We start from the raw sequence: 24,443 nt of genomic DNA, 5'->3' as shown, positions 1-24,443 counted from the left end.
ATAGATATGGCTATAAAATACCAGTTCAAAAAAAAAAATACCAGTTCAGCTCAGAAGATATAGATTGGTGTGATTGAGATCATAGTGATTAAGATTTTTATATTTCTCAGGAATGTCATAGCAACTTTGTTTTTCTTCAAGGAGAAAATATTAATTGTGGCCAACAATTCAATTAGATCCATCCCAATCTCAGTACTCAAAGCTTCACCGGATGACAAGAGATGACCAGTTAGAGATTTGCTGATTCCAATCAGATTGCGTGCATATATATATATGGTCTGCTGGTTCTCTCACCATAACCAACACTTTTCTTGCAACTTTATAGTTTTACTTTGCATATAGCCATTTGTTTTTCTTTTCTGGTTTTTGTTTTGTTTTGTTTTTGTTTTTCAAGACAGGGTTTCTCGGTATAGGCTTGGCTATCCTGGACTTGCTTTGTAGATCAGGCTGGCCTCGAACTCACAGAGATGTTCCTGCCTCTGCCTCCCAAGTGCTGGGATTAAAGGCATGAGCCACCACGCCCAGCTCGTAATTCATTTTCTTGACTGCACATTTGCATGTGTCTGGGCACCTGCACTGCCAATACCAGTTGATTCTCTCCTTCCATCCTGTAGTTTACGTTGCCCTGGTGGCAAGAGCCTCTACCTGCTGAGCCATCTTACTGGCACACAGTCATAAACACATAACCTAACCGCCATTCCGAGGTCAGCTCCGTTGGAAATTGCCTTAGTATTTTTAAAGCAGTCACTCTCCTTCTCTTCTTAATTCTTAGGAAATAGCCTATTCAGCAGTAGAGACATGTTTGCATCTCTGCCCGTGTCATTGCTTCTACCGTGAGTATGCACTCTTTTCCTGAATCTATGGAAGTCAATAAACTCTTGTAACATTTACTTCACTAAGGTAAAAATATCTCATTGTCATCGAACACACAGCTTAATCTTCAGCAAAAACAAACAAACAAAAACAACAACAACAACAAAAAAACCCTGTGTGAAAGGAATATTGCTCATTTGCTATTTTAACATCAAGATAAAGTTAAAGTTAATAAGGGAGATTTTTTGTGCCTTTGAACTCATATTATAGTTTTTGAGTTTTTTTTTTTAATTTTATAAATTCCTGAAAAAAGTATATCACAATGTGGTATCTTCCAATTTTGAGTTAATACTGACCCCTATAGGTTATTACATTCTTTTTTTGTTTGTTTTGTTCTGGTTTTTTTTGTTTTGTTTTGTTTTTTTGGTTTTTTTTTGAGACATAGTTTCTCTGTGTAGCCTTCTCTTTCCTGGACTCACTTTGTAGACCAGGCTGGCCTCAAACTCACAGCGATCTGCCTGCCTCTGCCTCTCGAGGGCTGGGATCAAAGGCGTGCGCCACCATGCCCAGTGAGTTATTACATTCTAAGCTCTCGATTTTTCTTTTTTCTTTTTTTTCTACACCCTGCTCCCCTCCCTGCCAAGACTGAGTTTCTCTGTGTAGCCTAGGCTGTTGTCCTGGACTCAACTTTGTAGACCAGGCATACAATGTGAGATCTGCCTGCCTCTGCCTTCCCTAGTGTCAGGATTAAAGGCATACACCACCACACCCAACACTAATTTCTGGATTTTTCTTACAGAAAATTCGGTTAACTGTTCAAATATTTGGTTAAATATTTGTAGGTTTAAATTTGAGATTGAATTACTTTAGGAAGAATGCCATAAAATATTCTTACATCTTTTCTTTCTTTAGATTATACAACCCAAAACTATTTTTAGATTTTTTTGAAAAAGAGATTTATTCATTTTATCTTATGTGTATGAGTGTTTTGCCGGTGTGTATATATGTGCACCACCTGTGTGCCTGATGCCTGTGGAACTCAAACGAAGGCATTTAATGCCCTGTGTCTGGAGTTACAGATGGCTGAAAAGCTGCCCCGGCCTGCCGGGGTTTGACTAACGCTCGGGAGGAGAATTTTCCTGTATAGGGACAGAACACAAGACACGAAGAAGGGGGCAAGTCTGCATTCTGATCAAACCCTGTTTATTGAAAACTTTCACAGAGTTTATATAGGCACAGAGGCATGGGTATTTGCGTAAGCAAGGGTTGCTATGGATACCTAACTCTGAAATGCTCCAGCATGTGTCTACCTTTACAGCTGCTATAATTGCAGAAGAGAGAAATTCCAGAGAGAAAGGTAAGTTGTAAAAGATCTAGTTAGTCAGGAAAAAGTTCCCGGAACTGCTGCTCGCAGGCAGCTGGCCTTTAATCTGATTTTATCAGTAGTCCCACCGGAAAAGGAGTAGCTCGGGGGTCTGGAATGACCAGCCCCCACAATAAACCACAACAGATGTCTAACTGCCGACCTATGACATGGTCAGCTGGTTTCTGGTGAATGGCAGACTGCTGGAGAAATAGGAACCTAGGCTCTGACAAAATGGCTGAACATTGGCCATGAAGCCCGTCCCCTACAAAAAACCACTATGTAGGTGCTGGGAATTGAACCTGTATCCCCTGAAAGATCAAGAAGTGCTCTTAACCGGTGAGCCACCACAGCAGAAACTATCCTCTGATTTCATTCAAACTGCGACAATTTATTTTTAGGAGCCAAGATGGTTTTGACTTTTTTAAGAATTGAGAACAATGTGATTATAGGGTATAATTTATAACTTCCATATAAAATGGAACTTGGGCTAGAGAGATGGCTCAGCTATTCAAGGCTAGGATCACAACCAAAAATAAAATGGAACTTAATTTTCCTTAAAAAAAAATCTGTTCCATTTCCACATTGTTTCTTAGAGAGTGTGTGGTGGGCTCATTGATTTGAATGCTTGGTCATCAGGGATTAGCACTGTTAGAAGGTGTAGTGAACGTGTGGTACCGGAGGTGGGCTTTGGGGTTTCAAACGCTCAAGCCGGGTCTAGTGTCTCTCTCCGCCTGCTGCCTCCGGATCCCGAGGCAGAACTCTCAGTTACTTCTCCAACACCATGTTTGTCTCCATGGTGCCATGCTTCCTGTGTAGAATGAATATTCTTTTTATATTAAATCATTCATGAAACTATTAAGGCAGCATGTTTTTTGTTTGTTTTTTTTTTTAAACCAGCTAGTTCCCCAATGATTGACACAGAGAGACTATGACTTATTATTATGCTATGGGCGCTATGCTTGTCAGATTCTGAGCCGCTCTAATCCTAGTACCTTTAAAACCCACATAAAAATCAATTACTCGCCAGTGAAGATGAAGAGGCCTGGTTAAATAAGTCTAGTTGGCTCTTGTTAGCTTGGAGCAGGCCTGAGCCTCCATTCTTCAGAAACGAGCTCAGTGGTTGCTGGGAATACCACAGATAACTGGCAGCCAATCAGAGACGGCCTAGACACCCGGCCTAAGGAAGATAAGGTTTCTCAAGGTTAGTTTACTTCCACAGTAGAAATCATGTGTTTTGGGATTAACTGACTTAAAGGAGCCCGCCCCTTTCCAGTCTGCCCCGCGCTTTTTCTGTTTGAATGTTTCATCACATTAAAGGTCACCAACCCCTCGTTTGGAATTCCCCCAACGCATTTAAAAAGAGCCTGCGAGCTCACCTCAAGTTCGCCATTTTATCTGATGACTCCTGGGCGGCTCTGCTCCATCTGTTCTTATAGCCATGCGCTCATCCACTCCTCCTTCACTCCTCTCTCCTGCTTCGCTTCCAATTCTCCTGCTCTCTCTGCCCTATCCTCCTCCCTGTAAGCCCCCCCTCCCCCCCCGCCCGCGTCTCACCCCCCCTGTCCCCCAACCCTCCCCCCGCCACCCCCACCTCTCCCTTCTTCTGCCCAGCAGGCTTCAGCTTCTTTATTAGACAATCAGGGATAATTGGAGAACATTCCTTATTATCTCAAGGTTACAGGAGATAGTTCAATGCCCAGGGCAGGTCAGTAACCAGATCTCAATGCACTGAAATCAGCATTTGAAAACACCATTGGGAGCTGGACGTGGTGGCGCACACCTTTAATCCCAGCATTTGGGAAGCAGAGACAGGCCGATCACTGTGATTTCAAGGCCAGCCTGGTCTACAAAGCGAGTCTAGGACTGCCGAGGTTACACAGAGAAACCCTCTCTCAAAAAACAAAACAAAACAAAACAAAACAAAGTTAAACAGTTAGATCTTCCTCCAACATCCCAGCCAGAATGACAATGAACTAAACCTATGAACTGCAAGCCAGACCCAATTAAATGTTTTCTTCATGGTGTCTCTTCACAGCAATTGACAGTCCATTTGAAACTTTCTTTTAAAGATGGGTGGATTATGAGACCTAAAAGGAGTGCTGTACTAAGATGTAAAGTTTAGAGCCGTTTTCCAAGTATAAACCACATTCTTGGAAACTATTACTAGAAAAAGAAGTTAAAAATGTTTTCGACAGTAAACTAAAAATTCAAAAGTATCATAGTTGGGGGGGGGGGTATGTATATGTGTATACTGGTAAAATATGTTCCACATATCCACATAGTGGCTGCAGGCATAAATCGCATATGTAAACAGGAAAAAAAAAAGGGAGAGAAAAGAAAAAGAAAGGACACAAAACTAGAGGAAAATGAGGTTACATCCCAAGAGGAAACAATGTCTTCAAAACCAGTGAGAAAACAGCCCTGAGTTTCTTACGTCCACATTCAAATAAATGGTAAGCAAGGGTCTTCTCTAACACTCTTAAGCAAGGCCACTCCGCAAAGCCAGAAATCTACTTTCTAGAGGTGGTGCAGGGAGGTTGCACAGCTGGAGATGCTGCCTGGCATCATTGCACGATAACAGAGGACGCCACACCACCTTCTACCCTCCAAGGTCTGAGAGGAAGTGACGCAAGCGAAGCTGGGGGGCGGGCGCGTCTGAGCCGGAAGTGCCTGCCAGACAGTAAATAAGCCCAGGGGAAAAAAAAAAAAAGCAGGGAAGAAGCTGTCTCCATCTTGTCGGCACGCGCTGGGCTGGCGACGCGGCGGCTATGGGGAGCGTGCTGGGGCTGTGCTCCGTGGCGAGCTGGGTAAGGCGGCGTGGGGCTCGCGCCCGGTGCGGGCCGGGTTTATCCGTCCTGCTCCGGTCTGTGCGGCTCCGCTTCGGGCCGGAGCCTAGTGAGGGCGAGGCGGGGCAGGGAGGGGAGCCGCCCGAGCGTAGCCTTCCCTGGGGTGTGAGCCTCGGCTGTCGCTGTTCCTGCTCCTTCCTCGCCCTGGCCACCGCGTCTCTTCTTGTCACCTCGTGCCCGGCGACCTGGCACTGCGGCACTGTCATTTCGCGGAGGCCTCTTTGTTCTGACGCGCAGCCTCCGGGGAATTGGAGGCCCGTTATTTGGGAAAGCTTGACAGCAGGGACGATGTATTTGAATAATAAAATAGTCTAAATTCTCTTGCTGTTTACCTTCTTCGGCTTTGGTGGAGTAGGTTCTTATGCTTCCAACTTATATGTTTCTAGAAAAGCTATTCAGGTTTGTGCTACCATTTTTAAAAATTTTTCTACGTAATGCATGGGCGTGCAATCTGAAAGTCAGCGCTGTCGTAAGGGTATGTTGCGTTTTCGTTAGACAATAAAACCGTCTCTAGTATAGTGGCAAGATTTTGTAACCCAGATGATCCCATTCCCCAGTAGACAAAATATTGCCAGTGCAGTTTATAATAAAGAGCTTATTTGCTTTGGGCGAGGTATTTGAATTCAAATATTACTGTTCAACCTTCGCTTTCTAAATTTAACCCGTAACAAAATTTGAGGAACCAAATGGTTCCATTGCATATTCATTAACCAATGTACTGTATAATTTATGCGCTTCTTGAAAAATGCTTTGGTATCGCTTAAATTATAAGTGCTTAGTTTGTATCAAATACTGTGTGGAAGTCCCAACAAGATATTCCCTTACATTCTTCTATTTGCGGTTGCATATGAAAATTTGACCTAAGGAGATTAAGAGAGCCTAATTGAGTCTGTTGACCCTTTTAATCAGAAGGCAGAATTCATGTTATAAAAAGTAGTAAATAAGGGACTGGAGAGATGATTCAGCTGTTAGCTGTGTTTGTTGCTAGATTATGGATTTTAGTTCCCAGCACCCACACTGCAGTTCACACCTGTCTGTAACTCCAGCTTCCTGATGCTCTCTGCTGACATTGGTCCTAGGCGGCCTTGAACACATGCGTGCACGTAGTAATCCCAGCACGCAGAGAGGCAGAGGCAGGTGGATTGTTGTCCTTAGTTCAAGGCCAGCCTGGTCTACAAAGTTCAGGACAGCCAAGGCTACATAGAGAAAACCCTGTCTCGAAAATCAAAATCAGTAGGGATATAGGGATATGTTTTCTCGTTTCCAATTCAGTTATAAGCACTTTTTTTTTTCCGAGACAGGGTTTCTCTGTGTAGCCTTGGCTGTCCTTGACTCGCTTTGTAGACCAGGCTGACCTTGAACTTACAGCAATCCACCTGCCTCTGCCTCCCCAGTGCTGGGATTAAAGGCGTGCGCCACCACCGCCCAGCGATAAAGTAAATTTCATTCAAATATTCCTATGGTTGAAATTGTTAAATTATGTCAAGTGACCCATAATTTAAAGTTTGCTTTTGGAACAGATTTTTGCAGACTTAGTCAAATTTAGTAATACTTTCCTTCTTGTTCATGAAGTAATTACAGGCCATTATTACTGGACTACAAAAAATGTATGAAAGAAAAATTACATGTGAGCATCTCTGGACCTTTCATCCAATCCAAGGTCCATGAATACTGCTAGCCATTAATTAACACAGGCTCCTCCCAACCATTAGGTCAGGTCTGCATTGGTGTTCTGAATAGAGTTGATTTTTTTAAAAAAAATAATAACTAGACCTTGTAAACAATCATTTCTTTACCCAAAATAGTTCATGAAGTTAAGTAATTAAGAAGTAGGAATTACCAAATACCAATTTCTTCCCTGTCCCCCACCCCCAACCCCGACAGGGTTTCTCAGTGGTATCTTCGTTGTTCTGGACTCTCTTTGTAGACCAGGCTGGCCTTGAACTCACATTGATCCTCCTGCCTCTGCCTCCCAAGTGCTGGGATTAAAGGGGTGCGCCACAAATACTGATTTCATACCAACTTCTGCCTCATTTTTATTTTGTAATGCAGTGACTTTCTTCTTTTGTAGAGATTATCATAGGTTGCTATGAGACACAGAACTGTTTGGTAGCACTTGTCAGCTTTGACTTTATAATGAAATGGTCTAATTTTGCCATTTGCAGCAAAAAGCTTATCTGAGGCTTTTTGGTGCACCCAAGCGAAAACTTGCAGCTTTCTATTTGGATAGGCTATGTGAGGGAGCTAGTTGTGGTGAAGTGCTACCTTTTGCACATAAGGTCTGCTTTCATGTAGTTAGTATGTTGTCAACTCGACTTGCTGCTCATCTGTCGAGAGCCTTGTTTATTATTCTCTTCAGTTTTGTCTCCCACTCTTAAATTTTTATGTGTTTTATTCTTGCCTCCTGTGTTGACTAAGATCCTCAATATAAATGTAAAGACCCATGCTTGCCTTTTCTCTTTTATTGGTATTAAATTGATGTCATTTATAAATCTCTAAAAATTTAACAGGGTTCTTTTAAATTATCTTCCATACCTCTCCTTTTCATGCTCCAGTCTTCCTCTACTGTCTTGCCTAGGTAAAGTGTAGTTAACAATAATATTAAACAATATTTGTAAATGTTACCTTCCAGATTGGTTTTGACTACTTGGTCCTTGCGGATTGTATTTCTTCTCCTGTTAGATGTGAGGTGCAGTGCTTAAAGATTTACTTATTTAATATGTATACAGTGTTTTGCCTGCATGTACACCTTCAGGCCAGAAGAGGGCATCAGATCTCACTTGTAGATGGTTCTGAGCCATCATGTGGTTCAGGGAATTGAACTCAGTACCTTTGGAAGAGCAGACAGTGCTCTTAACATCTGAGCCATCTCTCCAGCCTAGGTGCAGGTTTTACCTTGATAAAAGCTGAAACATTTCCATGCTTAAATACTAGTCTTGAGCTGTGTTCTTGCACATAGGTGAATTACTTAGAGGTTTTTATGCCTTTGATTTCTTAGAAGAGAAGTAAAATGAGTCCAGCCTGTTCTGTGCTAAGTAGTCCCAGTACTATTGTTTCTCTGCCCCAAACCCAAAACCTCCCTGAGAAGTTCATTCAGGTATGTGTGTCAGGAGACAGAACTGGGATTCTGCCTAGGAATGCTAGCTGCTTTTACTTCTGAATTCCCAGCTCTGTCTTAAGGTGGTGGACTGCTGTGCTGAGCTGCTCGTCCAGCTAGAAAGATGGGCAAGATGTAAGGCTTACACTGTCTGCTTTCCAAAAGCACTACCTTGTGTGTCTTCTTTCCAGTTTTATTAGTTCATACTGGTGTATCTAAATTTCTTATTCATTTCTTCCATCGTCAAGGCAAAAGATAAGTCTGATCACTGTTACTTCACTGTTATTTTCCATCTGTAATTTTGTTATCAGCAGTGTCCTTTTGTTCCTGGGCAGCATGCGTGTTAGCTCTTTGGGTTTTTCCTTTTCTTTTATTATCCTTGTGACTACATTCTCATCCCTATATGCTGTTTTCTCATTTAGTTCTCAGCTTGCTTCTGTCTTTCTTCCACTCCTCCTCTCTCTCCCTGCTTCTCCGGGTTTTGCTTCTAAAGCTCAAATGAAGTGCACTGGCAAGATATGACCTCTTATCAGAATTACTTTTATTGAAAATCTTATTTTTTATCTTGTAGACATAAATTCTTTTGCACAAGTATGTTTGCATAATTGTTATGCCATTGATTTCTGTACAGCCGCTATAGAAATTTGTCTACTACAACACTGTTTGCCTGGAACATCTATGAATCTTTTCCCCAAAGCTAGAAATTCCTTTTTCATCCAAACTGAAGTCTGACCAATGGAGTTCAGTCCAGGTTATGGCCAGACCTTATGAGAATGTAAACTTTGCCTTTGTGAGATATTCCTTGTTTATGCCTGTACACATTAAGCTCTCCAGCATCCGTAGTTTAGCATAGAGTTCATTAGAGAAAGTTAGCTAGTTGCTGTTAGCCAGCTGTTCATTAAACCCTTTTCTTTTCCTTTCCTTTCCTTTTCTTTTTTAATTCTAGTTGTAGTTTTATTGCTGTTAACAAAAAGGTGGAAGAGGAAAAATAATACCAACTCCGCTTTGTTGTGGTGGGTGATGCCTTCCCCTGCCCCCACCCCACTCACCATTTTCTTAGGTTGAGACCTCCCGGAGTTTTATGGCTCTTCTCTCTCTCCTCTGGGAGGAGGGGCCTGGAGGGGAGCTTACTAACTGTGCTGTTTAAGAATTGTCCCGTTCTTAGCTAAATCTTGGTTGCTGTTGGTTATTTCCCATGTTTTTAAACAACTTTACTTCATGTAGAGGACAAAGGCTACTCATTGTTTGACCTTGTTCCGTCTTTGCCTTTAGGTCTTAGAGCATGTGGATAATTATGTGAACCAAGTCATTTTAATCTTTTTCAGTTGTCACTGTTTATCCTTTTTTTCAACAAGTAGAGTCAACAAATGTTGAATCAACAAAAAGGATTTGACATTTTTATTGAACCATTTTAAACTATGCTGATCCTTAATTTTTTCCCCCAGATACCATGTTTGTGTGGCAGCGCCCCATGTTTGCTGTGCCGGTGCTGCCCTAGTGGAAACAATTCCACTGTGACTAGATTGATCTACGCACTTTTCTTGCTTGTTGGAGTGTGTGTGGCTTGTGTAATGTTAATACCAGGAATGGAAGAACAACTGAATAAGGTCAGTCCTCTGTTTACTATTGATGGATTAAAATTGTAGACTATATATAAAGTAACTCTTGGGTATTAAAAATAAATATAAAAGTATAGTAATGTAGTAATATGTAATCCCAGTTTGTCTTTTCAGAAGTTCACTACACGGAAAGGAATATCCACCTCGTATTGTAATTCCTTTCACTATAAGCCTCATCACAAGCCTATGACTAGAGAGCATTGGGCCTATTGGGGGCGCTTCTGCTACAGTTTTACTAAATGGACCCACACATCAAATTTCCTTCTAAGTAACTGTTCTTCAACCTATAGATCAGTGGTATTGATAACTTTGCTCAGAGAGGTTTTGTTTTTCACAGTTGACAACAGTACCTGCAGAGCCCTGTAAACTGGTTAGAATGTTGGTTGAATGGTCAGCCTCAGCCGTAAGTAGGGTCCCTGTGTCACTGCTTCAAGGCTCAGGGAACATCACTTCAGTAGGAATAACAAGAATGAAGGAGCCAGAGGAAAATGAAGAAAGGGGTCGAGTCCTGAGCTTGAGACATAACATAACCATTCTACTTGCAAACTCACAGCATCCGTGATGTGCCCAGGATCGGACCCACGAGCATCCAGTGGTGGAGAAAGGAGGGCTCACAAGGCTCTGCCTCTCCATAGACCTTCCTTGCAGTTAGTAGGTGCTGGGGGAGGGAAAGGCATTTTCTTCAGTAGTGTAGCCAGTGGTAAGGTTCCTGTGCCCTGTAAACAACCTTTCAGTGCTTTAGGAAGCAACTGTAATGAAGCTGTCACTGGGTCAAAGGGAAAAAATAGCTGAAAGAAGAAGCAGAACAAAGAGGACAACAGGGCTCAGCAGGAATGGGAGGGACGCAAGGACGATGGTCTGAATATGATCAGAGTACGTAATATGTATGGACAAAAAAAAGTTACGATGGAAGTCACTGTATATTAACATATGTCAGTACAAAGTAAAGAAGCTGGACCTTTGGTAATGTCACTGGGACAGGAAAGCAGACTTTGTGTTTTCTTTTTGTTCCTGAAAAGGGGACATTTTACAAATAAGTAAACCTTAAGTGAAGTGCCTGAAAATGAAGCAATGACTGAGAAAGGTTTTGAGCAAATTAGGTCTGCTGATTGCCTTGGTGAAGACAGACGTCAGGTCCTGGATGTAGACTCTGCAGTGACAGTCGTGAGACAGCAGGCCTCAGGTGGGCCTTGTGGATGTTAGTGACTGGAGTTCAAATATTGGTAGTGCTGGACTCCTTCCAGCCAGATTCCAGTTCTTAGAAACTAGGGGCAGAGTGCTGCATTTAACACAGAAACAAGGGCTGGACAGGCAGCCCAGTGCTTGCTGCTCTTCCTGAGGACCAGAATGCAGTTCCTCTCATCCACTGTCTGGTCCCTGGCAGCTGCCTGAAACTCCAGTTTCTAGAGATCTGATGCTCCTCTTCTGAGTACATGGACCCCTGTAGTCAAGTGCACATATCTGCACATGATCATATAATAAAAAATAAATCTTTAAAAAAAGAAAATAAAGTTTATACACACATATAGTTTGTAATATGTTGACTTTAAGTTGCTGTATTACACACCTGTATGGATGTAGTTCAGGCTTCCAAAACAGTAGTATTTCAAAAGTGGTTTAACAGGAATTTATTTCTTTATGTTCGGATGTGGGAGATGTACGTCAAGGGTGCCAGAAAGGTTTAATTCAGTGAGCATCTTCTGTCATGTGCAGTCCTGCATTTTCATGTTGTAAGGAAAGAAGTAGCAGGCTGTATCATGCTTTTTCATAGAAAGGAATAGATCTTTTCATGAAGGATGAATCTTGATGATCTAATTTCTCCTTCCCAGTCTTGTTCTATTAAGGATCAGGGTTACAAGACAGGACTTGTAGGGCAGTAAGATGGCTGGTGATGTGGCTAGAAGCAATTGGCACCAAGCTTGATGAACGAGTTCCATTCAGGAACCCACATGGTTGGTGGAGAGAGAAAACAGCTAGCCCATTGCACTGCCCTCTGATCTATGTGTGTGTACTATGGTGTGTGCACATACATGAATAATTCTAAATATGAGTTTGGGACAGATGTTATGGAGGCCACTGTATATCTGTGAGAAAATAAAATAACATTAATTCAGATCAGAGTAAGTACCTGTTTTGAGATCTAGACACCGAAATACTGGCAGTATATGCTTGTAGATGATGGCTCCTACAGGAGTTGACAGAGGAAGGACAGCACCCAAAGCAGCAATGAGGAAAATCGCGGATGGGCTGCAGACAGAGTGGTAGGCCAGACTGTCAGTGTACATGGATAAAAGAAGTTAAAGACAGCCACCACACGCCTTTAATCCCAGCGCACAGGAGGCAGAGGCAGGTGGATCTCTGTGACTACAAGGCTAGCCTGGTCTACACAGCGAGTCTAGGACAGCTAGGGTTCTTACACAGAGAAACCCTGACTCAGAAAACAAACAAAAAACAAAGAAGTTAAAGACTTCAACAGCTGTTGGATATAACTGGTACAAAACTAATATCTAAGTTCAGTATCTTTGGAGTACTGGGACTAGGGGTGGGAGAAATAGTTTATTCTTATACATACAAATAATAAATGTGATTCTTAGTAACGCTGCCACTTCCCTCCCAACAGCTCCCTTTTTGCGTTCTGATTTCAGTGTGACTCTGTGTCTGTGAGTATGTGTTAGTAGACATGGAGCCCAGGCCTTCACCGCGTCCTTGCAAAGGCTTTGCTGCATCTCTCCACCCTCACCCAGCGCACCTTTCTAAACGGCTCACTGCTGTTTCTCAGGAGAGTCAGTTACAGTATGAACATACTGTCAGCTCAAGTCAAGTCAGTAATCTCCTTATAATCGCAAATTTAAAGGTCTTATGCTCAAAACTTATGTAAAATAGCCTTGCCTTCACTTTTTTATGCTCTACAGTTTTAGAAGTGACTGTTTTATGTAATTCTTTAAGGTTTTGTTCACTTCTTCCCACCTATCTTATATATGTAATCCAGTATATTACAGTAGAATGCAAGACTTATAAGATTTAGAATTATGGTACATTATAAATATAGATACCTTTTTGTTTTTGTTTTTCAAGACAGGGTTTCTGTACACAGAGCCTTGGTTTTCCTGGGCTCTCTTTATATACACCAGGCTGACTTCGAACTCACAGAGATCTGCCTGCCTCTGCCTCCACATTTTTGTTTTTATGTAACATTCAAATACATAAAGAATTAAAATGAATTCATAACTCAAAATTATCATCCATCTAAGACTTTGTCATTGTTTATTATTGCTTACCTGAAAGTTTTTTTTTTTCCCCTAGTGAGGAAAGGTCTCACTATGTAGCCCCAGCTGGCTTGGATCTTTGTCTTGACCAGGCTGACACTGAATCTGCCTGCTTCTGCCTCCCCAAATGATAAGATTACATTCCTGTGCCACCATGCCTGGCCCTAACTTCCCCATCACTCCCCATTTTACCTGATTAAAATGCAGCAGGGTGTGTGTGTGTGTGTGTGTGTGTGTGTGTGTGTGTGTGTGTGTGTCAGTCTGTCTGTCTGTCTGTCTGTAAAGCAGATTACAGTTTACATGGAACTTTTAGTTTCTTAAAAGTGTTGATCATAAACCCATTTTGTTTTTCTAGATTCCTGGGTTCTGTGAGAATGAGAAAGGTGTTGTTCCCTGTAACATTCTGGTGGGCTACAAAGCTGTGTATCGCTTGTGCTTTGGCTTGGCCATGTTTTATCTTCTCCTCTCCCTCCTGATGATCAAAGTGAAAAGCAGCAGCGATCCTAGAGCCGCGGTCCACAATGGGTACGCTTTGATTGCCTAAGAGAAAAGTCAGGAATAGCCTTTTCCTCAGGAATTTTGAAAATTATCTAAAAGAAATTTCAAAGCCAAATTATCTTTTCTATTTAAAAAGTTTTAAAAACAGTTGATTTTTACTAGAGAAAGTCTTGCTTTTGCTATTAATTCAGAGCGATGGGCCATTTATTGGTATCACCTCTAATTATTTTAATTTCAAAGGAGGGTGTACTCAAAGAAAGAGTATTGGTGCTCCTTCTTTTAGCTTTTGGTGAACCAGTCCTATTATATAGAACTCTCAGTTTCATAGATTTACTAGGCAGCCAAATGAAAGAAACATTATTATTGAACAGGTATTGATTTTGTAGATGATTGTTTTCCACAACCTAGAAAGAAAAAAAAAGTGCTAATCAGTCTCCTTTAATATTGAATAGCTCATTTGGTATTTTATTTGAATGTTTTGAGTTTTTTGTTTCTTATGAACTAATTTTTCTTAATATGTTCTATTGCTTGTCAACATGCTATGCCAAAGACAGGGAATAAAAATGCAATACTAGAATAATAAAAAATGCTCTACAACAGGATTTTACCATTTTAATTATTGCCTATCTTAAATTACTGCTTTGGATGGAGGCATTTGTCATAATTTATTAAAGCTATTCATTCATGAAATAAAATTGCGCTTTATGTATTGACATTATCCAGCTCAGTCCTTTGTTCTTAAGTGAACTGGTGGCACATCCTTCTTAAGGCCATCTTTACGGTAGCCTATATAGTGGTCTCTTTTATCTTCAGTATATGCACAGAACCATTACATAAAGAGTAACTGTTCTTTAAGTGGTTCTGAAAAGATTTACTATTTGAGTTGTTTTTTGGGTGCTTATTATTAAAAATTATATTTGTTTGTTTTAGATTCTGGTTCTTCAAGTTTGCTACAGCAATTGCAATTATTATTGGCGCTTTCTTCATCCCAGAAGGCACCTTTACAACTGGTGAGAATTTTTTAAAAATTCTGTGATAGGGTGGGCGTGGTGGTACATGCCTTTGATTCCAGCACTCGGGGTAGAGGCAGGCAGATCTCTGTGGGTTTGAGGCCAGCCTGGTCTACAAAGTGAGTCCAGGACAGTCAGGGCTGTTATACAGAGAAACTCTGTCTTTGGGGAAAAGAATCTGTGAAAATGTTTTGTATAGGAAACTGTAGTTACAACTGAAGTTGTAACTCTTTTAGTGTTTGGTTTTAATTTTTTTCCCCAGCTACAAAATGAATTTGTATATAATTATTTTCTGTTTTTGCGTTAAGATTATTAAGAAAAATAAAAAAACTAAAGTGGTTACTCCTTTGCTTAAAATACATTATTTTTCCTTTCAGTGTGGTTTTACGTAGGCATGGCAGGTGCCTTTTGTTTCATTCTCATACAACTAGTCTTACTTATTGATTTTGCCCATTCTTGGAATGAGTCGTGGGTTGAAAAAATGGAAGAAGGGAACTCAAGATGTTGGTATGCAGGTAAGCTTTTATTTCATAGAATACTGAGTGTAGTGAACATTGTTGAGAACAGAATAGACCAGGGAAATCAAGATTTTGTTTTCTAATTTCCTATGAAGGGGTTTTCAATTTAACTGTACGAATGACTGTATCAGCAACTTGTTAAAAATTTTGGGACTTATTAACTAGGAATTTATGTGGGAACCAGTAAAGAAACCAAAAAATCCTTGAATAGCCAAAATGACACTCAGGGTCCATTTCTTTAAAGTTGTATTTTTACAGTCAAATTTCTCGGTACATTAAAAGTAAAAATTAAAGGAAAGACTACCAGAAACAGAGTTGTGTAACTCCTCATCAGCAATAAGCTTTGGAACACTTTATAAAAGTATAAAGGATGCCTAAAATCTAAGGGATTTCTATGGGAGTATAATTACAACAAGAAGCTTGAGTTGATTGGTTATATAAATCATAAGATTTATTTAAAAACAAGTGCCGCCAGGCGAGGTGGCGCACGCCTTTAATCCCATCATTCGGGAGGCAGAGGTAGGTGGATCACTGTGAGTTCGAGGCCAGCCTGGTCTACAAAGTGAGTCCAGGACAGCCAAGGCTACACAGAGAAACCCTGTCTCGAAAAAGAAAATACCAAAAAACAAGTGCCATGCTGAATTTCTAATGTTTTTATAAAATCAATTGTATTTTATATATTCAATTTTGTAAATTCAGTTTTGTTTCTTTCACAGCTCTGTTATCAGCCACAGCTCTGAATTATTTGCTGTCTTTAGTTGCCATCATCTTATTCTTTGTCTACTATACTCACCCCGCCAGTTGTTCAGAAAATAAGGCGTTCATCAGCGTCAACATGCTCCTCTGTATTGGTGCATCTGTGATGTCTATACTGCCCAAGATCCAGGTATGCGTTCCTAGCGCTCATTTTTATGAAGGCTTTACCTTCTAAACGTTCATAAATGAGAGCGATGTCAGATATTTACCAGGCATTACTATTTGGTTTGCAGGAATCACAACCAAGATCTGGCTTGTTACAGTCTTCAGTAATTACAGTCTACACAATGTATTTGACATGGTCCGCTATGACCAATGAACCAGGTATGCTTTATTTATAATGAGTCATGCAGTATTTTTTTTTTTTAGTTCAAAACTGGTCATTTTAAGAGATGAAGTTACTTAATTTGGCTAATCGAGGAACAAAACATGTAAGGAGTACCGGTTTATCTTTCAGGTATTGCTATTTTTTCTTTCCATTTAGTTTCTTCCTTCACTAATAAAATGATATGGTTCTAAAACATCAAATGAGAAATATATACTTAAGTTTTACAGTATCTAAGTTGAATATAGGAAGAAATAAAATATTCTCAAATTTTTGTGTTTTGCTTGAGACAGAGCCTTTTCACTTTGTCCCTCAGGTGACCATGACCACTTAGTAGCCCTCCTGCCTTAGCCTCCACAGCGCTGGCTGTGAGCTGCCTTTAGCTGCTGTCTCAGTTGTACATTATAAAGTTATAAAGTTTTCACATTTTTTTGTAACTGTTGTGCAATGGATGATTGGCTTTGTGATGAATCTTTACTCCAGTTACACTGAGTCCTGTGGGAAAATAGAAACCTGTCTGTTTTGATGTAATAACAAAATTACAACATTTATAATAAAATAATACTGGTATAAAATACTTTTTCTGACTCATCTCAGTTTGCAAACTTATTGAATGTTTTTTTAGTTGTTACAGAGACAGGGCCCATAGCATATAGAGAATCTTCCTCCCCCAACCCCAAAATAAATAATTTAAAAATATCACTAATGATTTGTTTCAGAAGTTATCCTTACGTACTTTTCATTAATAAAGTGGGGGTTAAAGATTTTGATTTGTTGGAATTAAAAATGAATATATATTAGATACTTTAGTGCAGTGGCTTCTCATTCTTCCTAATGCTGGAACCCTTCACCATAGTTCCGGACGTTGTAGTGACCTCCAACCAGAAAATAATTTTTGTTGATAATTTTTGTTCATAACTGTAATTTTGCTGTGATTATAAATTGTAACATAAATACCTGTTTTCCAATGGTCTGAAGTGACCCAGGTGGAAGAGTTATGACCCACACATTGAGAAACGCTGGTTTGGAGGAAGCGTATCCTTTCAAAATAACAGAAATTAGCTGGGCGTGGTGGCGCACCCCTATAATCCCAGCACTCGGGAGGCAGAGGCAGGTGGATCTCTGTGAGTTCGAGGCCAGCCTGGTCTACAAAGCAGGTCCAGGACAGCCAAGGCTACAGAGAGAAACCCTGTCTCGAAAAACCAAATAAATAAATAAATAAATAAATACCAAAAACAAAATGACAGAAATTGGTAGCAAGGAACAGAGAACTGTGGACGTCTGTATTGCATTTCTTCTCTTCGCTCCCCTCTCTCATACAAGATGGATTTTATTTTCTTGAGTTTTAGGAGGGCAATATGTTATAAACATGGACTATGTTAATCTACTGGTCCATAAGAATGGAAGATCTTTCCATCTGGTATCTTTTTTTTTTTAACTTAATTTTAATTTATGTGTGTTGGTGTGAGGGTCTCAGATCTTGGAGTTACAGACAGTTGTGAGCTGCCATGTGGGTGCTGGGAATTGAACCCAGGTCCTTTGGAAGAGCAGCCAGTGCTCTTAACCACTGAGCCATCTCTCCAGCCCCCATCTGGTATCTTTTAAATTTTTTTTCCATCAAAGAATTTAAGTTCTTCTTATACAAATTTTCCACTTGCTTGGTTATAGTTAATCCAAGGTACTTTATATCTGTGGCTATTGTGAAAGGCAATGCTTGCCTGATTTCTTTCTTGGTCCCTTTATCATTTGTATAGAAGAGGTCTGCTGCTCCCCCACTCCCCTCCCACCCCCCAGTTAATCTTGTATCCAGCTACTTTGCTGAAAGAGTTGTTTCTCAACTGTGGGAGTAGCCTGGTGAAATCTCGGTGGTGACTTGTGTATACTATCCTATCATCTGTGAATAGTGGCACTTTGGCTTCCTGGTTTCCTCCTAACTTGTTTCCCTTTGATCTCCTTCAGTTGTCTTATTGTTTTAGATAAAACTTAAAGTACTACATTGAAGAGACATTTGTGGGCAACCTTGTCTTGTTCCTGATTTAGTGTAATTGCTTTGAGGTTCTCTCCATTTAACTTGACATGCTGTAAAGTTTTTATTATGTTGAGCTATGTCCCTTATATCCCTAATCTCTCCAGGACTTTTATCATGTAGGGGTGTTGGATTTTATCAAAGGCCTTTTCTGTACCAAATGAAATGATCATGTGGATTTTTTTCTTTCAGTTTGTTTATTTGGTAGATTACATTGACTGATTTTTTTTTTCTTAATATATTGATCCATCCCTCCATTCTTGGGTTAAGCCTACTTGATCATGGTTGATCTTTTTTTGATGTGCTCTTGAATTCGGTTTGCAAGTATCTGTTCCAAATGCAAATTGGTCTATAATTCTCTTTGAACCTTTATATGGTTTGAGTATGGAGTAATTGTGGCCTCGAAATGAATTTGGCAGTATTCCTTCTGTTTTGTGGAATAATTTGAAGAGTATTGGTGTTGACTCTTTGAAAGTATGGCACGGTTCTGTGCTAAAACCATCTGGCCTGAGCACTTTTAAGTTGAGAGGTTTTATTGTTGTTGTTGTTTGCTTTGCTTTTTGTTTCAAGTTGAGAGATTTTTTTTAATGACTGCTTTTATTTCACTAGTAGTTACAGGTCTTCACATTGTTTATCTGTTCTTGACTTAACTTTGTTAAGTGGTACCTATTGAGAAAAGTATCCATTTCTTTTTAGATTACCCAACTTGTTAGAGTAGAGGTTTTTAGTTTGTCCTCGTTGATTCTCTAGATTTCCTTAGTGTTTGTTGTTCCCTTTTCATTTTTCATTTTGTTAATTTGGATCTGTCTCCACATTTTGGTAAGTTTGGATAAGGGTTTGTCTGTTTTGATTTTTCTCAAAGAACCAACTCTGTCTCATTGATTCTTTGTATTGTTCCATTTTATTTATTTCATCCCTTAGTTTATTTCTTACTGTCTACTCCCTTTGCCTGTACTTATTTCTTTTTGTGTTAGAGCTTCCAGGTGTTCTGTCCAGTTGCTAGTGTGAGACTTGTTCCATTTCTTTCTCTTTTCTTTTTTTAAAGGCAGGGTTTCTCTCTGTAGTTTTGGTTCTCCTGGACTCACTTTGTACTCCACTGGGGAGAGTTGGGTGTGGACAGTGAAGATGTAATTAAGTTGTAGTAGTATTATACAAACTCTGGGTGCCCCTATATTTGGAGCGTAGCTGTAAAGGATTGAAATGTCATCTTGGTGGGGTTTTCCTTTGAGTAGGTTGTGTCCTTCCCTATCTCTTTTGATTGTGAAGTGTTTTTGTTAGATATTAAAATGGCTACAACTTGCATCGTATTTCAAAATGTGCTAACTTTAGATAGGTGATCTAACTTTTACTCATTTGCTGATCAAGATACAAGATAACTTGGCTCTAAGGAGGTTGGAAATAAGTGATTTTAGTTTTCTAAACACTCTCCAAAGTCTCATTCTTTTTGTTTTGTTTTTGAGACAGACAGGGTCTGTGTTAGCCTCAGCTGTCCTGGAGTCACTTTGTATACCAGGCTGGCCTCGAACTCACAGCCTGCCTCTGCTTCCCAAGTGCTGGGATTAAAGGTGTCTGCCACCATACCCGGCTAAAGTCTCATTCTTACTACATACAAATTATGTTTAAATATTTAAATTCGTGGCTTTTTAAACTCTTTGAGGTCCCAAGTGTTAAATATGTCCTAATTTTTTTATGTTACTTTTATATTTAACTTGGCCTTAATGTCCTTTATAGAAACAAACTGCAATCCAAGTCTACTAAGCATCATTGGCTTCAATACCACAAGACCTATCCCAAAGGACGGGCAGTCTGTGCAGTGGTGGCATCCTCAAGGAATTATAGGACTCGTTCTTTTCCTGCTGTGTGTGTTTTATTCGAGGTAAGACAGCCTATGAATCCACTTTTACAGGATTTATATAGATTAAGGAATCATTTATTTAAAATTCTCTGATTTTGTTCATGCAGCATCCGTACCTCCAATAATAGTCAGGTTAATAAACTGACTCTAACAAGTGATGAGTCAACACTGATAGAAGACGGGAATGCCAGAAGTGATGGGTCACTAGAAGATGGTGATGACGTTCACCGAGCTGTAGACAATGAAAGGGACGGTGTCACCTACAGTTACTCCTTCTTTCACTTCATGCTCTTCCTGGCTTCGCTGTATATCATGATGACCCTTACCAACTGGTACAGGTACTTACACCCCATGGTAGCTGCAGATGGCTACTGCAAAATATACAACAGTACTGTAGTGTGCATGTGTACAATCTGTGTATGTGACGGTCAGAGATGGAGCTCAACTTGTTTTCCTCAGGCATTATGCACATTTTCCCCCACTGCTCTGGAATACTAAATAGACTAGACTAGTCAGCTAGAAAACTCTAGAGACTCTTCTCTTCCCACCTCTCCTGTGCTGGATTACAAATGAGTGTCACCATACCTGGCTTTTTAAAAATGAGGGTTCTGAGGATCAGACTTGAGTCTAATGTTTGCAAGGTAAGTACTTTACCTCCTGAGCAAATGAATTCTGAGAGAGAGAAATGTAGACTTACTTCTTTAACAGTTACACAAACATAGTTGATCCAAATCTTGAAGAAACTTAAATGCTTTACTTAAGCATTAACAGAAATGCATGCTTAACAGTTGTTTAACGGGGTTTAGTTCTTATTTTGATGTAAATTTATTCCTAACATATTATAGTAACAAGAGTTTTTAAAAAGATGATTCTTTTAAAATTATATCATTAGCTGGGCGTGGTGGCGCATGCCTTTAATCCCAGCACTCAGGAGGCGGAGGCAGGCAGATTGCTGTGAGTTAGAAGCCAGCCTGGTTTACAAAGGGAGTCCAGGACAGCCAATTCTACACAGAGAAACCCTGTCACAAAACAAAACAAAAAACTATATATATCATTAAAAGGTCTGAGAGTCTGGGCTGGAGATAGATGACTCTGGTTCAGAACACTGGCTGCTTTTCCAGAGGACCCAGGTTGGCTCTCAACACCCATACAGCATCTCACAATTTTATCTATTTCCAGAGGATGTGATATCCTTGAGCAGACAAGGGCATTGTATGCAGAGGCATACATAGAGGCAAAACAACCACACAACACATAAAATAAAAATTTTAAACTTAAAAGATATCTGAAGATTTTTGATGCAAATACGAGTTATTTTTTAAATTTTATTTTTACAATATAAAAAATGTTTCTTTCTCCATCCCAATCAGTTTCCCCTCCATCTTCTCACCCTAGCTCTTCTCTGTCCCTCTGCTCCCCGCTTCCTCATCCACGCCCCCATTTCTCTTCAGAAAAAGGCATCAACCAGCTATGGCATATTAAGTTAGAGTAAGACTAAGTACCTCTGCTCCTAGTGAGGCAACCCAGTGGGAGGAAAGGGTTCATCAGACAGCCCCTGCTCACATTATTAGGAGCCCCACAAGAAAGACCAAGCCATTAGCTATAATCTGTTTGGTTAATCCCTTCAAAATTAATTCGTAAATACTTTCCTGATAAAAGTAACTGTTTAGAGAGTTTGTTTGTAAACTGGCATTGTCTAAAATGATTACTAAAAGATTCCACACAAGGTAGACATTGACCTGTATGGTTAGATATATATTAAATAATTTTTAAGTCTTTAAATAGCATGTAAGATTACTTGTAGAGCCAACAAAAAGACAGAGGGGAAAAAAATGTTCTTTTCTAGTGTTTTTGAGGCTAGTATTCACTTTTATTATGAAAAAGTGTATTTTATAAAACTCCTAAATTACATCTTATTAAGCTAAGATATAAATAGTTCTCAGTAATTAATAACTTTTATTGTAATAGCAAGCGTTAAATTTAGACCTAAGCCAGGCAGTGGTGTCACATGTCTTTAATCCCAGCAATCGGGAGGCAGAGGCAGGCATTTTTCTGAGTTCAAGGTCATCCTGATCTATAGAGCAAGTCCCAAGAAAGCCAGAACTACACGGAAAAAAATTCTGTCTTGAAAAAATAACAAACAAAACCCACAACAAACTAAAGATGTGTGTACATGCTCATGTGTGTGTGTGTGTGTGTGTGTGTACGTACACAAAAATCAGCTAACTTAAGATATGTTTCCTCCCATCTGTCACATCTGAGAAGGGGAAGGAAGCCGGGTTGAGAGGGAGGCCTATAAACATTCCAGCCTTGCACATGATTGTGACACATCTTATGCACTCAGTTCCCATCTGCTTTTTAAAAAATGACATGTACAGATTACAGACTGCCTCCAAACTTTGTAAAAGGTCTGCTGCAGCAGTATGAAGGGAGCAGGTATGGCAGCAGGGTAAGCTACTGCACAGTGCTGTCTAGGTCCAAACAGAGGCCCCTTGAATCAGGGGCCCAGTAGCATGGTAGCTTAGTAAGAAGTCCTTCTACCTGTCACTTCTGCTTTTCCTTAAACTAGGTATGAGCCTTCTCGCGAGATGAAGAGTCAGTGGACAGCAGTCTGGGTGAAAATCTCCTCCAGTTGGATTGGCATCGTGCTGTATGTGTGGACTCTGGTGGCACCGCTTGTTCTTACAAACCGGGATTTTGACTGATGGGACTTCTGGCATGAGAGTCCCACTTTGGTCGCTGTTTATTTGACATTAACAGTATTCCCATTTTTTGTAAAGTTGTATGTGCTGTTGTGTAACTTACTGTTTCTCTCTTGCATGAATTAGATTTACTCTGCCATTTCAACATGTTCTAAGTGTATTGGTGATATGAAATATAAAGGAAGAATTTTGATATAGTGGCAAATTAGGAAAGATGGAAACTGATAAGAGGCATATGCATATCATCTGCACATATGAAATTAAAAGTGAAAACAAAATTCTTGACAGTTGGTTTCAAAATTGTGTTAGACCTTACACTACTTTAAAAACGTAAGTATATGGCTGCTTTCTGCCTTATAGAGGACTGCAAAGCAAATCAGCTGTTCTAAAATTATGTAAATAAGTGAAAACTAGTTGTCTGAAAAACACAAGTCACCTTAATTTTGTCAGGATTCTCTTCCTACGTACAAAATGTTGTATGTTTAGTGGGAAACAGTGTAGGATGTGGAGAGTGGCCAAGTAGCAGACAGGAGCCTTCCCTGTAAGAAAGGGTGACCTTCACCAAAAAAGTGGACTGTTTGATATTTACGAACACACGACCATGGATTTCATGGAGATATTAGCTCCTCTGAACATTTAGACAAGGCTTGGAACAGGGTAATCATGTGTTAGAAAAAATTAAAACTAAAAGTCTGCAAATCAAAAAAGGAAACCAGCAAGACATGAAGATACTCTTGTCCAGCTCTCACTGTAAAATGAAGTCAACCAGCTCAAAAGCTAGTTAGTGGCAGTGTTGGGAAATTAAGTCTACCATTCTGACATAAAAACTTTTGTATCCAAAATATGTAATTCACTTTATAAATTATTAATGGTGAATAATTTGTGTGATATATATTGCTGCTGTCTAGCATGCTTTTGTATCCAAACACAAAGACCAGGATATTGAACTTGCAGAATAGACTTACATTACACTACATATTTAAACATGCTTAAAATGTTTGTTTTTACTATCATGTAATTGGTATAATAATCATTCAACTTGAAAATCAGTATGCCATTAGTTTAGATAAAAATGCTTAAGTTATTTATATGTGTTAGTATCTAGTTACAGCTTTTTAAAAATACACATTTGCTTCTTTGAAAAAAATATTTATTGTGCAAATAGAATATAACAATTCATCTTAAATTTCCCAACTTTATTCTTTGTTAATACTGTGTTTCACACTTTTGAATGGCTGTGTTCTATCTCTTAAATAAATGAATTCAGAGAAAATGTATGGTGTTAGTTCTTTAACCTTACTAATTTAGGTGTATTTAACTCACATTTTCTTTTCTTTTCTCTGTGTGAAAAGAACTTGTCAACTACCCACTTTCTGCCCTGAGTTCTGACAATGAAAGTAGTTTTACTCCCTTTGTGTCTGAAGATAGCTCACTCTGGAGAATGGATTCAAATTCTGAAAATTGGCACTGCACACCTCATGTCTTCCACCAGCCTTTTTTTTTTTTTTTTTTTTAAATTGTGGTCACTGTTTTTCTCTGGCCAACTCTGTAATTGCTATGATAAAACATCATGACTATAAACACCATGACCTTTGAGGAAGAAAGGGTTTATTTCGTCTTACAGTTTGAAGTCCACCACATCCAGGAAGTCAGCGCAGGAACTGATGCAGAGGCCATGGAAGAGTGCTGCACACTGGCTTGTTGCCTATTACTTGGTTTGCCTGCTCTCTTATACCATTCCAGAAC

General features: G+C 39.7%; 1 protein-coding gene across 1 annotated transcript; it reads left to right on the top strand.

The window, feature by feature from the left end:
* The first annotated feature begins 4,829 nt into the window (after positions 1-4,829).
* SERINC1 (serine incorporator 1) lies at positions 4,830-23,970 on the top strand. Its single transcript, XM_084777733.1, has 10 exons — positions 4,830-4,986; positions 9,568-9,729; positions 13,363-13,532; positions 14,436-14,515; positions 14,893-15,030; positions 15,750-15,919; positions 16,023-16,113; positions 19,872-20,016; positions 20,103-20,333; positions 22,565-23,970. The coding sequence occupies exons 1-10, from the start codon at positions 4,948-4,950 to the stop codon at positions 22,698-22,700; spliced, it is 1,362 nt and encodes a 453-aa protein (XP_084633859.1). The 5' UTR covers positions 4,830-4,947; the 3' UTR covers positions 22,701-23,970.
* The last annotated feature ends 473 nt before the right edge of the window (positions 23,971-24,443 follow it).

Source organism: Acomys minous, assembly GCF_964271855.1.
Source record: "Acomys minous genome assembly, chromosome: 3".
Taxonomy (NCBI): Eukaryota; Metazoa; Chordata; class Mammalia; order Rodentia; family Muridae; genus Acomys; species Acomys minous.
Note: the sequence above shows the minus strand (reverse complement) of the source record. Positions and strands in the feature narration are given on the sequence as shown.

What these genes read in the sequence shown, in the direction of transcription:
- SERINC1 (XM_084777733.1), top strand. Translation starts at nt 4,948, where the DNA reads ATGGGGAGCGTGCTGGGGCTGTGCTCCGTGGCGAGCTGG. An exon ending in CGCTATGACCAATGAACCAG is followed by an intron (nt 16,114 to 19,871) that starts GTATGCTTTATT and finishes TGTCCTTTATAG; the next exon opens with AAACAAACTGCAATCCAAGT. An exon ending in CTGTGTGTGTTTTATTCGAG is followed by an intron (nt 20,017 to 20,102) that starts GTAAGACAGCCT and finishes TTGTTCATGCAG; the next exon opens with CATCCGTACCTCCAATAATA.